The sequence below is a fragment of the Oncorhynchus nerka genome, linkage group LG9a (assembly GCF_034236695.1).
Source record: "Oncorhynchus nerka isolate Pitt River linkage group LG9a, Oner_Uvic_2.0, whole genome shotgun sequence".
In the NCBI taxonomy this organism is placed as follows: Eukaryota; Metazoa; Chordata; class Actinopteri; order Salmoniformes; family Salmonidae; genus Oncorhynchus; species Oncorhynchus nerka.
Genome location: NC_088404.1, coordinates 20,096,484 through 20,113,331, shown reverse-complemented (window position 1 = coordinate 20,113,331; position 16,848 = coordinate 20,096,484). Strand labels below are relative to the sequence as shown.

The window sequence follows — 16,848 nt, the reverse complement described above, 5'->3', positions numbered from 1 at the left end:
TGACAGTATGTGCAGAAATTGTTTGGTTGTGCAAACCAACAGTTTGGTAGTTGGTATTTATTAGGATCATGAAACATGACATAATACATAGTATGGAACACAATTAGTCACGGACTGAAATACATACATTTAAAGTGTCACACACAGCCTACACATCAGTATATACACAGAATATCTAGGTCTGATACATAATACAGTGCAAGTTACAACACAATATATTTAAAATGGCTGTGTCTCTTCACAGCCCCTTTGTGCAGTAGGGTATCATTTGTTTTTTGAATCTGGTTTTATTACTAGCTTGAATTACCTGAGCTGGCAGAGAGTTTCATGTCGTCATTGCTCTATTTAAAACTGTGTTTCTCAACCTCTGTTCTGGACCTGGGGACTGTGAAGAGACCTCTGGTTGCATGTCTTGTGTTGTACCGATGAGTATCTGAACTGTGTGTTTCTCAACCTCTGTTCTGGATCTGGGGACTGTGAAGAGACCTCTGGTTGCATGTCTTGTGTTGTACCGATGAGTATCTGAACTGTGTGTTTCACAACCTCTGTTCTGGACCTGGGGACTGTGAAGAGACCTCTGGTTGCATGTCTTGTGTTGTACAGATGAGTATCTGAACTGTGTGTTTCTCAACCTCTGTTCTGGACCTGGGGACTGAAGAGACCTCTGGTTGCATGTCTTGTGTTGTACCGATGAGTATCTGAACTGTGTGTTTCTCAACCTCTGTTCTGGACCTGGGGACTGTGAAGAGACCTCTGGTTGCATGTCTTGTGTTGTACAGATGAGTATCTGAACTGTGTGTTTCTCAACCTCTGTTCTGGACCTGGGGACTGTGAAGAGACCTCTGGTTGCATGTCTTGTGTTGTACTGATGAGTATCTGAACTGTGTGTTTCTCAACCTCTGTTCTGGACCTAGGGACTGTGAAGAGACCTCTGGTTGCTTGTCTTGTGTTGTACTGATGAGTATCTGAACTGTGTGCCAACTGCTTGAACAGACAGTTCAGTATCTTCAACACATCAATACCTCACACAAAGACCAATAGTGATGCAGTCAAATTTCTCTTCAACTTTGAACCAGGAGAGACTGACATGCATGTTACTGGCACTTTCACTTCGTGTACATCTAAGTGTGATACGTGCTGCTTTATTCTGGACCAACTGAAATTGACCTATGTCCTTCTTTGCCGCACATGACCACACAGCTGGGCAGTAATCCAGGTGTAACCAAACTAGGGCCTGTAGGACGTGTCTGGTTGACTGAGATGTCAAGAAGACAGAGCAACGCCCTATCATGGACAGACCTCTTCCCATTTGAGCAACCATTAAGTGTATATGTTTTGACCATGACAGCTTGCTATCAAGGGTTACACCCAGCAGTTTAGTCTCCTCAACTTGCTCAAGAGCTACATAATTCAATAAAAGATCTAAACAAGGTTTAACATTGAGCGAGTGACTTGTCCCAAAAACAATGCTTTTTTATTTTATTTTTTATATTTAGCTTCATCGGCTATCTGGCTGGCTGGTGTCAGACGATCCTGCAGGTGAAGAAGCCGGATGTGAAGGTCCTGGGTTGGCATGGTTACACGTGGTCTGCGGATGTGAGGCCGGTTGGACATACTGCCAAATTCTCTAAAATGACATTGGAGGCAGCTTATGTTAGAGAAATTAACATTAAATTCTCTGCCAACAGCTCTGGTGGACATTTCTGCAGTCAGCATGCCAATTGCACACTACCTCAACTTGAGACATCTTTGTTTTGTGTGACAAAACTGCACATTTTAGAGTGGCATTTTATTGTCCCCAGCACAAGGTGCACCTGTGTAATGAAGATGCTGTTTAATCAGTTTCTTGATATGTCACACCTGTCAGGTGGTTGGATTATCTTGGTAAAGGATAAATGCTCACTAACAGGGATGTAAACACATTTGTGCATCAAATATGAGAGAAATAAGCTTTTTGTGCATAATGAAGATTTCTAGGATCTTTTATTTCAGCTCATGAAACATGGGACCAACACTTTGCATGTTGCATTTTTGTTCAGTGTAGATTCCATGTCACAATACAATGACAAATTGATTCAACCAGTTTGTGCCCAGTGGAACAGAACTTTTCAGCTTGACAAATCTCATGGTTGGCTTACATTATCACCATTCAGCATATATTCTTATCCAGAGAAATTAGGGTTAAGTGTATTTCTCTAGTCAGCTTGGGGATTTGAACCAGCAACCTTTCAGTTACTGGCCCAACGCTCCTAACGACTAGGCTACCTGCCATTAAGTAGAACTGTTTACCTTTTTCTTATGCACAACCAGTGGTCCTGGAGGCTGTGCTCTGTGTGTTGACTACCTCAGTAGGAGAGGAGGAAGAAACAGATGAGAACAATTTAAACAGGGTCTATTTCCTGTGGCGAAGAGAGGGAATTGTTCTTGTCACTGCATCAGGGCCTGGGGGTTGTTCCATGGTTAGCGGGATGAGGTGCAACAGACACCTCAGCAGGTAGGGACATCAGCCTGGCTCCAGAGCCGCAGAGGAGGGGGTACCTGGGTAATGTGTTGTTGTTAAACAGGGTTGTCTCACCAGCAGCAGGCTAGCGAGCAGGCCATGACATCATTCCAAACAGTGTTGCCAGCTGGGAAGGCCCCTTAGATGAGAGACGTGTATGAATAACACTACAACATGTTTAAGAAAAAATCCAGGGGCATTATGGGAGATAAAAGCATCTAGACCTCCATTAATGCCAGAGACTTTGGTTTTGTAAAATGGAGATGGAGTGAGATTTGTGAAAACCTTAATGAGTTACAGGAATTCTGCCTCCCCCTTGTGGGGATAAAGATGAACTGCCAGTTGATCACACATTTACCATATTAGCAATGTGTGATCTGACCTGATGTTTTAGGGGTAAGCCTTGAGTACAAAGAAAATCCTGAAGGTTTACTCACACTCACAGGCTTACTGACAATCTGCCTCTATAAGAGAAACTGATCCAATATTACTTTAGATCTCTCTGTATATGGATTGATGTCCCTAAAACAAGTACTGAAGAGTCAAGGTCCTGACGTGGTTACCATCTCCTTGGAGGACTGATACGGCAATTAATCATAATGTGTGCGAAAAGAATACCAATTTTAAAGCTTTCTGAGGACAATGAATTGTTCAGTGTAAAAGCTTTGTATTCAGGATTCATTGCTTGTAGAAAGTCAAGAAAAGTCATTTTAGATGCTGGAGCTGCGGTCTGTGGTCTTTATAAATCCTTCAACGTCACTGGTCAAATGAGTTTCCCTCTAGGGACGTTCAGCTCCTTAGACAATGGGAACATTGCACTGTCAGATGGCTGTGAGACCCTGACATTTATTCACTGAACTAGTAGAAAATGTCACATACGGACTCCCATCTCCCTCACGTGCAGGTTCCTACTGAAAGTATCTATTCTTCATTCAGGGTTGTAAAACTAATGTTCCACTCAAGAAACAAATTCCAAGTTGTAATTTATTGGGTTTTATTTCACCAAAATTCTGCATAACTACATTCAACTGCATTCTTCATAACATGATTCAAACTGCTGTGCCTTCAGAAACCTCCGGGGCTAATCATCACATTTAATCTCAGAGAAATGAGGTAAAAGAAGCATCAGGAGTACATCAACTTAAGTCAACTCTTTCATTATGTTCCTTTTGACTGTTCAACTCAATCACATTTTCCCCTTCATTAGCTTCAAATATGGGTAACTGAATATACCAATGACATTATTTTCAACAAATGGGAGTGCCTTTTGTCTCTTAGCGATACAAGTTACAATGACGACGATTCCAAGCATCAACCAGATGTTTGTGCTTGATAAAGGCAAAGATGTTCAACTCATAGGCTCCATTTGAATTATTTTTCAAGTCTCATCAACATTGTTTAGTGAAACTTTATTGTGACTAAATCTAGTAGAGGAAGAATGTTTTACCAGTGTATGTGTAGAGCAGAAAAAGTAGACATTTTATGTAGTATTACAGAGCAAATCACACAGATTCTCTAAATGTCTTTGCATTTGGGCTTTTTACATGGTTTATCCTACTTCCTTTGGAATATTACGCTTAAACGTCAAAATAATGGTTTCATATTTTTGTAGAAAAATAGTTCAATATTTTTTTTCAAACTAGGTAGAAACAGTTGGTATCCATTTGAAGACACCTACCCAGTCAAACGAATGGACCAGATACTGACTATCCATTTGAAGACACCTACCCAGTCAAACGAATGGACCAGATACTGACTATGCATTTGAAGACACCTACCCAGTCAAACGAATGGACCAGATACTGACTATGCATTTGAAGACACCTACCCAGTCAAACGAATGGACTAGATACTGACTATGCATTTGAAGACACCTACCCAGTCAAACGAATGGACCAGATACTGACTGTGCATTTGAAGACACCTACCCAGTCAAACAAATGGACTAGATACTGACTGTGCATTTGAAGACACCTACCCAGTCAAATGACTGGACTAGATACTGACTATGCATTTGAAGACACCTACCCAGTCAAACGAATGGACCAGATACTGACTATGCATTTGAAGACACCTACCCAGTCAAACGAATGGACTAGATACTGACTATGCATTTGAAGACACCTACCCAGTCAAACGAATGGACCAGATACTGACTATGCATTTGAAGACACCTACCCAGTCAAACGAATGGACCAGATACTGACTATGCATTTGAAGACACCTACCCAGTCAAACGAATGGACTAGATACTGACTATGCATTTGAAGACACCTACCTAGTCAAACGAGTGGACTAGATACTTGACTATGCATTTGCATCTTTTTATAATTTTGAGTATGACTCATAATTTGTTAAAAAGCAGTTATTCTAATATTTTCGATATTAATATTGCATGCTTAACAAAGTATTTGCATTGATACTGCAGTTTTGTGGGGTCAGGAACTCAGGATGAGAAAGTGCTCTGTTCATCTAATATCAGACTAAACTAATAACGTCCCTACTTTGTGATGGATCAAACTGTATTTTATTTTTTATCATCACATTAAACCTGATTCGGTCACCATTTTTAAATGTAAAAACCTTTCCAATGCTATGTCATTATTAGATATTCAATATCAGCAATATCACAGTAATACAAATCAAGTCTGGTTACATGTTTTGGTGGTTGTTGATCTACACTAAACTGCACTGATTAACTCAACTAGTAGCATATACATGGTAAAGAGCCCTAGCCATCACCTTATCCTTGTTTTGAAATACAGGCGATTCAGTAAATACTAGTAAAACATAGCATTATGCATCATTTTGCTTATGTTATGACCCAGTGAGTATTTGTGTATATGCATATACCAGCATATGCACTTACATGAATTAATACATTTGAAATGTGGTCATGTTTTACACTAGATGATCCTGGTAGTTAGACATCTAAGTGTTGGTACACTTGACATATTTGAAAATAGGATTCAAAACAACCTGACCGTCCTTCAAATTCAAAATGCATTAAAGCAAGTCAACATGTCAAGAAAATTGTGTCAAAATATACACAGAAAATATCTCTCTCTCTCACTGCTTGTAAAAGTCTCTTCAATAATTAATGCTGTCATGTTACATAATAAATTGAATAAATACTCCTGTGGCCCATCCAACACATCTGATTAATTACCACTCTGTCCAGTGAATGAATATGACCCAATATAAGTCAGAATCTCCAAATACAAATACATAATAACACTTGCAAGTAAAGAACCATTGTAAGATCATTTGTGTGCTGCAATATATGACTCTATTCAGCTTTTCATAATCATGGTTAGTAGACCCACCTCATTAACATATGAATGACAGAACACGTGTTTTTTTTTTTACTGTAATCTGATGGGTTGAAGGTCATGGGTACATTTCAGAAATACAGAATGACAATGCCAATCACACCAAAGCTTTTCTTGCACAAATGTCTTCCTTAAATTAAGGTGAGCACACAAGATACACTCATTAAATGTTTTACTCATTCAAAATAAGAAGTAATGCACAAAAGTAAATGACAAAGCACACAAATATCCAAAAACTGAAACAGCTCAAGACGAGTTAGATACTATTTTTTTTGTCATTTTAAAAAATACACATAAACCATCAGTTTAGTAGGTAAAACTCTTCTTTCCTTTAAAGAATTTGGATCATCAAAAAGCACAGTCAGTCCAGCTCTGTCGTTGGATGGTGTGGACCAGGGCAGAGGCTGTATGTGGCATTACCATGCTGCTGCTCTACTCTAGGCCATCCTCCGCTGGCTGGTGGCAGTTGACATGGAGGCTGTGAGGCCTGTGTGACCTGGGGCTCAGAGACCATGGGGGGCCTGGATGGGCTGAGGAGGCAGGCCAGAGGCCAGCAGGTGCCAGGGGTGACAGTGAGGGCAGGGTGCTCTAGTCCAGGGGTACTCACTGTGAGGGAGGGAGGCCCTACTGCCCAACCGATAGGACACCTGGAAGACAAAGAGAAAGAAATGTAACGAAAGGAAATTAGCCACAAAAACCCAAATCATTGATAGAAAATGCTGTCTTGTATTAAGTGTGTGTGCCCACCAAGATATATGCTGTTTCCACTCAGTGCCAGAGATCAGGTCATCTCAACAAATGGTTTCTAAATGACACGGGTTCTGAAAGGAGAAGAGACTGGTTTAAACAGGGACTAATAGTGAGGAATCCAGATCAAACAATCTGTGTTATACAAGCTAAATATACGGGGACATTGATCTGGTTCAGATACTAACAGTATTTACAGTATCATTCCACTGGTGTGGGATGTCCTCAGGTTCCGGTGGGTAGGACATCCAAGATGGGCTTCCGTACGACGATGGTGGAGACATGACAAAGTAGTCAGAGTAACCAGGGTGGTTGGCTGATATGGCGTAGACTGCTGTCATTGGGTTTCCTGTAGAGATGAGCAGTGTGGTTAGCCAATCAGAGGCTTAAATGAGTGAACTTAAGTAATTTGACAGAAAACATATATATATATATATATATATATATATATATATATATATATATATATATATATATATATAGTTGAAGTCGGAAGTTTACATACACTTAGTTTGGAGTCATTAAAACTTGTTTTTCTACCACTCCACAAATGTCTTGTTTTGGCAAGTCAGTTAGGACATCTACTTTGTGCATGACACAAGTAATCTTTCCAACAATTGTTTACAGACAGGTTATTTCACTTATAATTCACTGTATCACAATTCCAGTGGGTCAGAAGTTTACATGCACTAAGTTGACTGTGGCTTTAAACATCTTGGAAAATTCCCTAAAATGATGTCATGGCTTTAGAAGCTTCTGATAGGCTAATTGACATCATTTGCGTCAATTGGAGGTGTACCTGTGGATGTATTTCAAGGCCTACCTTTAAACTCAGTTCCTCTTTGCTTGACATCATGGGAAAATCTAAAGAAATCAGCCAAGACCTCAGAAAAAAAGAATTTGACCTCCACAAGTCTGGTTCATCTTTGGGAGCAATTTCCAAACACCTGAAGGTACCACGTTCATCTGTACAAACAATAGTACGCAAGTATAAACACCATGGGACCATGCAGCCTTCATACCACTCAGGAAGGAAACGCGTTCTGTCTCCAAGAGATTAACGTACTTTGGTGTGAAAAGTGCAAATCAATCCCAGAACAACAGCAAAGGACCTAGCAAAGCAAACAGGTACAAAAGTATCTATCCACAGAAAAACGAGTCCTTTATCGTCATAACCTGAACGTCCGCTCAGCAAGGAAGAAGCCACGGCTCCAAAACTGCCATAAAGTAGCCAGACTACGGTTTGCAACTGCACCTGGGGACAAAGATCGTACTTTTTGGAGAAATGTCCTCTGGTCTGATGAAACAAAAAGGAACTGTTTGGCCATAATGGCCATTGTTATGTTTGGAGGAAAAAGTGGGAGGCTTGCAAGCCAAAGAACACCATCCCAACCATGAAGCACGGGGGTGTCAGCATCATGTTGTGTGGGTGCTTTGCTGCAGGAGGGACTGGTGCACTTCACAAAATAGATGGCATCATGAGGCAGAAAAATGATGTGTATATATTGAAGAAACAAGACATCAAGACATCAGTCAGGAAGTTAAAGCTTGGTCGCAAATGGGTCTTCCAAATGGACAATGATCCCAACATACTTCCAAAGTTGTGGCAAAATGGCTTAAGGACAACAAAGTCAAGGTATTGGAGTGGCCATCACAAAGCCCTGACCTCAATCCTATAGAACATTTGTGGGCAGAACTGAAAAAGCGCGTGAGCAAGGAGGCCTACAAACCTGACTCGGTTACACCAGCTCTGTCAGGAGGAATGGGCCAAAATTCACCCAACTTATTAGGGGAAGCTTGTGGAAGGCTACCTGAAACGTTTGACCCAAGTTAAACAATTTAAAGGCAATGCTACCAAATACTAATTGAGTGTATGTAAACTTCTGACCAACTGGGAATGTGATGAAAGATGTAAAAACCTGAAAAAAATCGTTCTCTCCACTATTATTCTGACATTTCACATTCTTAAAATAAAGTGGTGATCCTAACTGACCTATGACAGGGAATTGTTATTAGGATTAAATGTCAGGAATGTGAAAAACTGAGTTTAAATGTATTTGGCTAACATGCTGACCAGACCGGACACGTCGCGTGTGTGAGCGTCGCAAAATAAATGTAGAAATCTATGTTATTCAATTATTGCACCCACACTGCTCGCGCGCGCCAACGAGTATCTGCGTTGCCAAGGGCTAAAATAGAAGTCATTACTATTTCTGATGCAGATCGCGCTGAAGGTCCTGCCTCGCCCATCTCCTCATTGGTTTATAGAAGCAGGTACCCACGTGCCATTTCCTTATTGGTTATACCCACGTGGGTGATTGAAAGACGAAATGTTTTGCCGGTTCTCGTGGTAAAAGTGTAGATGCCAATCACCACATAAGTTCAGAGATGAAAAAGCCTGGAAGGAGGAGAGATGACTAGAAACGATTCGGTTGGCTGTTTTATGTGTGGATTAATTGTCGGAGTAGAAGACCTTGTGCATGTCAGGTAAAATAACAACTCAATGTTTATATCCCAGGACAGATTAGCTAACAAGTGCAAGCTAACTAGCTAAATTACCATACATGTTTAAGGCTTTTCGACCTGTCCCCAAATTAATGTAATTGGTTCAGAGTTTGTTTTGATATTTTAACCTGCGTGTCGTGATCGTGTTTGGTGTAGGGGGACAAAATAAATGTATGCACGATGGCGCACGCGCACAGCCAGTTTCGGTTCCTTGTGTATGTAAACTTCAACTGTGTGTGTGTGTATGTATGTATGTATGTGTATATATATATATCAGTGGGACAAAAAAGTATTTAGTCAGCCACCAATTGTGCAAGTTCTCCCACTTAAAAAGATGAGAGAGGCCTGTAATTTTCATCATAGGTAGGTACACTTCAACTATGACAGACAAAATAAGGGAAAAAAATCCAGAAAATCATATTGTAGGATTATTAAAGAATTTATTTGCAAATTATGGTGGAAAATAAGTATTTGGTCAATAACAAAAGTTTCTCAATACTTTGTTATATACCCTTTGTTGGCAATGACAGAGGTCAAACGTTTTCTGTAAGTCTTCACAAGGTTTTCACACACTGTTGCTGGTATTTTGGCCCTTTCCTCTATGCAGATCTCCTCTAGAGCAGTGATGTTTTGGGGCTGTTGCTTGGCAACACAGACTTTCAACTCCCTCCAAAGATTTTCTATGGGGTTGAGATCTGGAGACTGGCTAGGCCACTCCAGGACCTTGAAATGCTTCTTACGAAGCCACTCCTTCGTTGCCCAGGCGGTGTGTTTGGGATCATTGTCATGCTGAAAGACCCAGCCACGTTTCATCTTCAATGCCCTTCAATGCCCTTTCATTCAAAATCTCACGATACATGGCCCCATTCATTCTTTCCTTTACACGGATCAGTCGTCCTGGTCCCTTTGCAGAAAAACAGCCCCAAAGCATGATGTTTTCACCCCCATGCTTCACAGTAGGTATGGTGTTCTTTGGATGCAACTCAGCATTCTTTGTCCTCCAAACACGACGAGTTGAGTTTTTACCAAAAAGTTATATTTTGGTTTTATCTGACCATATGACATTCTCCCAATCTTCTTCTGGATGGATTCTTCTTGCGTGGAGCCCCAGATCGAGGGAGATTATCAGTGGTCTTGTATGTCTTCCATTTCCTAATAAATGCTCCCACAGTTGATTTCTTCAAACCAAGCTGCTTACCTATTGCAGATTCAGTCTTCCAGGCCTGGTGCAGGTCTACAATTTTGTTTCTGGTGTCCTTTGACAGCTCTTTGGTCTTGGCCATAGTGGAGTTTGGAGTGTGACTGTTTGAGGTTGTGGACAGGTGCCTTTTATACTGATAACAAGTTCAAACAGGTGCCATTAATACAGGTAATGAGTGGAGGACAGAGGAGCCTCTTAAAGAAGAAGTTACAGGTCTGTGAGAGCCAGAAATCTTGCTTGTTTGTAGGTGACCAAATACTTATTTTCCACCATAATTTGCAAATAAATTCATTAAAAATCCTACAATGTGATTTTCTGGATTTTTTTTCTCATTTTGTCTGTCATAGTTGAAGTGTACCTATGATGAAAATTACAGGCCTCTCATCTTTTTAAGTGGGAGAACTTGCACAATTGGTGGCAAAATACTTTTTTGCCCCACTGTACACATACACCACCGTTCAAAAGTTTGGGGTCATTTAGAAATGTCCTTGTTTTTGAAAGAAAAGCACATGTTTTGTCCATTAAATTAACATCAAATTGATCAGAAGTACAGTGTAGACATTGTTAATGTTGTAAATGACTATTGTAGCTGGAAACGGCAGATTTTTAATGGAATACCTACATAGGCGTACATAGGCCCATTATTAGCCATCATCACTCCAAATTCTTGAAGTTTTCCGTATTGACTGACCTTCAGGTCTCAAAGTAGTGGACTGTCGTTTCTCTTTGCTTATTTGAGCTGTTCTTTCCATAAAATGGACCTGGTCTTTTAACAAATAGGGTTATCTTCTGTATACCTCCCCTACCTTGTCACAACACAATTGATTGGCTCAAACGCATTAACTTTAACTTAACATTAACTTTTAAAAAGGCACACCTGTTAATTCAAATGCGTTCCAGGTGTGTAAAACTGTCATCAAGGCAAAGGGTGGTTACTTTGAAGAATCTCAAATATAACATATATTTAGATTTGTTTAACACTTTTTTGGTTACTACATGATTCCATATGTGTTATTTCATAGTTTTGATGTAATAAAGAAAAACCCTGGAATGGGCAGGTGTGTCCAAACTTTTGACTGGTACTTACAGTGAGCACCATAATTAATTGGAAAGTGACAATTTTGTTGTTATTTTAGTTCTGTACTCTAGCACTGAGTTTGAAAGGATACAATGACACCGAGGGTGAAGTGCAGACTGTCAGCTTTAATTTGAGGGTATTTTCATACATATCGGATGAACCGTTTAGAAATGACAGAACCTTTTGTACATGGTCCCCCCATTTTAAGGTACTACAAGTATTTGTTGAATTGGCTTCACAGAAGTGTGTCGTTAGGCAGGTGTATTCATTTGTGTCGTTAGTGAATGCAGGAGAGCTGTTGATGAATAGTATTGATTCTAGACTTTGCTATTGCCTTTGGAGGTTGTTGTTGGGGTGTGACAACATGAGGAAGACAGCAGTGTCGATGCAAATGAAGATGGCCGTCATAAGGCTCAGAAATGAAAATCAATCAATCAGGAACATTGCAAAAACCCTGGGCATGCCCAAGTCAACAGTTTGGTTCATCATTAACAAGAAAAAAACAACCAGTGAACTCAATTATGGCAAAAGACCCGGTAGACTAAGGAAGACCACTGTAGCGGATGACCAGAGAATACTCTCTATGGTGAAGAAAAAAAAACCTGACAACAGCCCAACAGATCAAAAACACTCTCCTGGATGCAGGTGTAGATGTGTCAAAGTCTACCATACATAGTCCTGCTGGTGTAGTCTTCTATCTTGTACACTACAAGATGCAAACCACTGATAAGCCTGAAGAACAGAAAGGCCAGATTACAGTTGGCTAAAAAGCACCTAAAAGAGCCCCAAGAGTTCTAGAAAAAAAGTATTGTGGGCAGGTGAGAGAAAGATTAACATGTACCAGAGTGAAGGAAAGAGGAAAGTGTGGAGAATAAAAAGACATGCCCATGATCCAAAGCATACCACCTGATCTGTGAAACATGGTCAAGGGGGTGTTATGGCTTGGGCCTGTATGGCTGCCAGTGGAACAGGGAACTTGTCTTCATCAATGATGTGACTGCAGACAGAAGTAGAACAATGAATTCTGAAGTCTACAGAAATATTTTATCTGCTCAGATAAAACCAAATGCCTCCAAACTCATTGGACGGCACGTCATCAAGCAACAAGACAATGACCCTAAACATACTGCTAGAGTAACGAAGGGGTTTTTTATGGCCAAAAAGTGGAGAATCCTTGACTGGCTGAGTCAATCACCAGATCTGAATCACATTGAACATGCATTTTACATGCTGAAGAGGAGACTGAAGGAAATAAGTCCCCGAAACAAGCAGGAGCTGAAGATGGCTGCAGTACAGGCCTGGCAGAACATCACCAGGGAAGATACCCAGCGTCTGGTGATGTCGATGCATAGCAGACTTTAAGCAGTCATTGCATGCAAAGGATATGCGACCAAATATTAACAATGATTACTTTATTCTACATTATGTTAAACAGTCCAATGTTTTTTGATGACGCGAAAATGGGTACAAAAGCTTCTATAATTTCTAAACGGTTCATCCGATATGTATGAAAATACCCTCAAATTAAAGCGGACAGTCTGCACTTCACCCTCATTGTATCCTTTCAAACTCAAAGTGCTAGAGTACAGAACCAAAATAACAAAAAAATGGTCACTGTCCAATGAATTATGGTGCTCAATGTATATTTACTAGTCCATATCTGAATAATTATATCATATTTAATATTTTGACCTGAGTAGCTGGTCATGGACTGGTCAACAGTGACAGCAGGGAAGGGCGCTCTGTTGATAGGCAGGTAGGTGGCACCATTGTGCTGATTCTGTATCTCAGAAGCCTCAGAAATGCGAGGTTTCAGGCTGATGTCGGGTGTAGAACTGCAGAAGGAGGGACAAAGACAAAATTAGCTTTTACAACAATTTTCCTGCAATTCTACACATTGTGAAATAGGGTGGAGAGAAATGTTTAGCCATTTTTAATATGATATTTGAGTGAGACGGACTAACAAAATCAATGGGGGGCCCCCGGCTGGTAATTCCACCATGATTACGAAGTTTAGATAGCTTACCAATCTAAAACATGTTTGCTGACATGGGCTAATGGAGTGACTATCAGTGACTGACATAACAAGAGAGAAACTGCTGATGCACAACCAAATTTCTATATTGCACCTTGTGTATTTTACTATTCTAACTTGCAACAGTAAATTGACACCCGAATGAGTAAAACAAAAACAAAAAATGTATTGATCAAAAGGTTTGCCCATCCCTGTTTTAAAATATGCAGAATAACAGTAGAGTAGAAATACAACAACACATGAGCAGCATAACATCTAAAGTGGTACAACAAAAGTTAGGATAGGAAACGCTACAAGGATACAGTACGCTAGTTACAAATAGACCTTCAAAATAAGTATACTGAGCAAAACTATAAACACAACATGTAAAGTCTTGGTCCCATGCTTCATAAGCTGAAATAGATTCCCAGTCATTTTCCATACGCACAAAAAGCTTATTTCTCTTAAATTTGGTTCACAAATGTATTTACATCCCTGTTAGTGAGCATTTCTCCTTCCAAGATAATCCATCCACCTGACAGGTGTGGCATATCAAGAATCTGATTAAACAGCCATATTCATTGCACAGCTGCACCCTGCACTGGGGACAATAAAAGGCCACTAAAATGTTCAGTTTTGTCACACAACACAATGCCACAGATGTCTCAAGTTTTGAGGGAATGTGCAATTGGCATGCTGACTGCAGGAATGTCCACCAGAGCTGTTGCCAGAGAATTGAATGTGCATTTCTCTACCAACATTGTTTTAGAGGATTTGGCAGTACTTTCAACCGGCCTCACAACCGCAGACCATGCTTAACTACACCAGCCCAGGACCTCCACACCCGGCTTCTTCACCTGCGGGATCATCTGACACCAGCCATCCGGACAGCTGATGAAACTGTGGGTTGGTCTGAGACCAGCCATCCGGACAGCTGATGAAACTGTGGGTTGGTCTGAGACCAGCCATCCGGACAGCTGATGAAACTGTGGGTTGGTCTGAGACCAGCCATCCGGACTGCTGATGAAACTGTGGGTTGGTCTGAGACCAGCCATCCGGACTGCTGATGAAACTGAGGGTTTGCAGAACCAACGTTTCTGACAGTTTGTGCCAAACTTCTATCTCAGTGTAGCTGACTGGCGTCGTAACCGAATTCAGTGGGCAAATGCTCACCTTCAATAGCACTGGCATGCTGGAGAAGTATGCTCTTCACTGATGAATCCCGGTTTCAACTGTTCCGTTCAGATGGCAGACGTGTGTATGGTATTGTGTGGGCGAGCGAGCGGTTTGCTGATGTCAACGTTTTGAACAGAGTGTCCCATGGAGGCAGTGGGGTTATGGTATGGGCAGGCATAAGCTACGGACAACAAACATAATTGCATTTCATCAATGGCAATTTGAATGCACAGAGATACCGTGACAAGATCCCGAGGCCCGTTGTTGTGCCATTCATACGCTGCCATCACCTCATGTTTCAGCATGATAATTCGCTGTCCCATATTGCAAGGATCTGTACACAATTCCTGGAAGCTGAAAATGTCCCAGTTCTTCCATGGCCTGAATACTCACCAGACATGTCACCCATTGAGCATCTTTGGGATACGCTGGATCGAAGTGTACGACAGCGTGTTCCAGTTCCCGTCAATATCCAGCAACTTCGCACAGCCATTGAAGAGGAGTGGGACAACATTCCACAGGCCACAATCAACACCCTGATCAATTATATGTGAAGGAGATGTGTCACACTTCATGAGGCAAAATGTGGTCACACCAGATACTGACTGGTTTTCTGATCCACGCCCCTACTTTTTTCAGATATCTGTGACCAACAGATGCATATCTGTATTCCCAGTCATGTGAAATCCATAGATTAGGGCCAAATAAATTCATTTCAATTGACTGATTTCCTTATATGAACTGTAACTCAGTAAAATCTTTGAATTGTTGCATGTTGCATTTAGATTGTTGTTCAGTGTAGTAGGTTGAGTACGTTTAGCACTGTGCATTTATTGGAATGAATGTTATTTGCATCCGTTTACTGTCTTTCTAACAGCTTGAAGGGAAGAGGAGGGAGCTTCGTACCACCTCATTGAGGTCCCGGGAGGGGGTCCAGGTCTGGAGGGGATCAGAGTGGGCGGAGGTCCAACGCACATGTCAGGAAGTTGAGTGAACCTGAAGCCCTGCAGCACCAAACACAACACGCAGACACAGTTCAATCAGTGTGTGGGTGTTTAAACATAATGTCCTATACAGATACCATCTTATTATGTGGATGTTCTACAATAGCATTCAGGATTATTGTTTAAAACACCACCGTAAACATACACATTTTTTGTTGTTGCTTTATTGCATGATCTAATCAATGCACTCACAGGCTTGGGTAAGCTACACTGGTGTATTTCCGGCCCGTAGGCAGACCCATGCTGGCGGCCTCCTCCACATGGGTGGTTCATGGTGCCAGGGGCACTGGTCACTCCCTCGGAGTAGGGGCTGGTATGACTGGGGTTGTAGGAACTGTGGAGGTGGGGGTGAATGTGGGGGTGGTGGTGGTTGGAGGGCAGGGCCTCATCTGGGGCCAGCCCAAAGGCATTACCCAGCAGGAGCTGCATCTGCTGACGGACCTCACCGATGGAAGGCTGAGAGCTCAGAGTGGACGAGTCTGAGAGACCCTTGACCTGATGGCTTCCACCATAACCCAGGGAGCTCATCAGTCGGTCCACGTTGGTCTCCTCAAGCGGCTCCACCTGACACACAGGAAGGCGGACACACACAAACACAGGGTTATCCATTTGCAATTTAAAGGCTCAGCACATTCAGAGCTACACTGAACAAAAATATAAACGCAACATGTAAAGTGTTGATCCCATGTTTCATGAGCTGAAATAAAAAATCCCAGACATTTTCCATAAGCACAAAAAACATATTTCTCTCAATTTTCACACAAATTAGTTTACATCCCTGTTAGTCAGCTTTTCTCCTTTGCAAAGATAATCCATCCACCTGACAGGTGTGGGATATCAAGAAACAGCAAGGTCATTACACAGGTGCACCTTGTTCTGGGGACAATAAAAGGCCACTTTAAAATGTGCAGTTTTGTCATACAACACAATGCCACAGATGTTTCAAGTGTTGAGGGAGCATGCAATTGGCATGTTGACTGCAAGAAATGCTGAGGAATATTTATGTCTGTAATAGAGCCCTTTTGTGGGGAAAAACTATGTCTGATTGGCTGGGCCTGGCTCTCCAGTGTCCCCCACCCCACCCACTGGGGGGCACCCCTGCCCAATCATGTGAAAGCCATAGGTTAGGGCCTAATTTATTTATTTCAATTGACTGATGGCCTTATATTGGTTCTACACCTGCATTGCTTGCTGTTTGGGGTTTGGGGCTGGGTTTCAGTACAGCACTTTGAGATATCAGCTGATGTAAGAAGGGCTTTATAAATCAATTGGATTTATATTACTGTAACTC

General features: G+C 41.4%; 1 protein-coding gene across 1 annotated transcript in view; it reads right to left on the bottom strand.

The window, feature by feature from the left end:
* Positions 1-3,593: 3,593 nt before the first annotated feature.
* The window catches only part of LOC115134022 (UPF0606 protein KIAA1549L-like), a 50,532-nt gene continuing 37,277 nt past the window's right edge, over positions 3,594-16,848 (bottom strand). Inside the window, exons 17-22 of the mRNA XM_065022391.1 lie at positions 15,750-16,121; positions 15,460-15,557; positions 13,056-13,198; positions 6,768-6,928; positions 6,580-6,653; positions 3,594-6,479 (exon numbers count right to left, since the gene is read on the bottom strand). Of these exons, the coding sequence (XP_064878463.1) occupies positions 6,624-6,653; positions 6,768-6,928; positions 13,056-13,198; positions 15,460-15,557; positions 15,750-16,121 (804 nt within the window). The 3' untranslated portion in view covers positions 3,594-6,479; positions 6,580-6,623. The remainder of the gene's footprint in view (positions 6,480-6,579; positions 6,654-6,767; positions 6,929-13,055; positions 13,199-15,459; positions 15,558-15,749; positions 16,122-16,848) is intronic.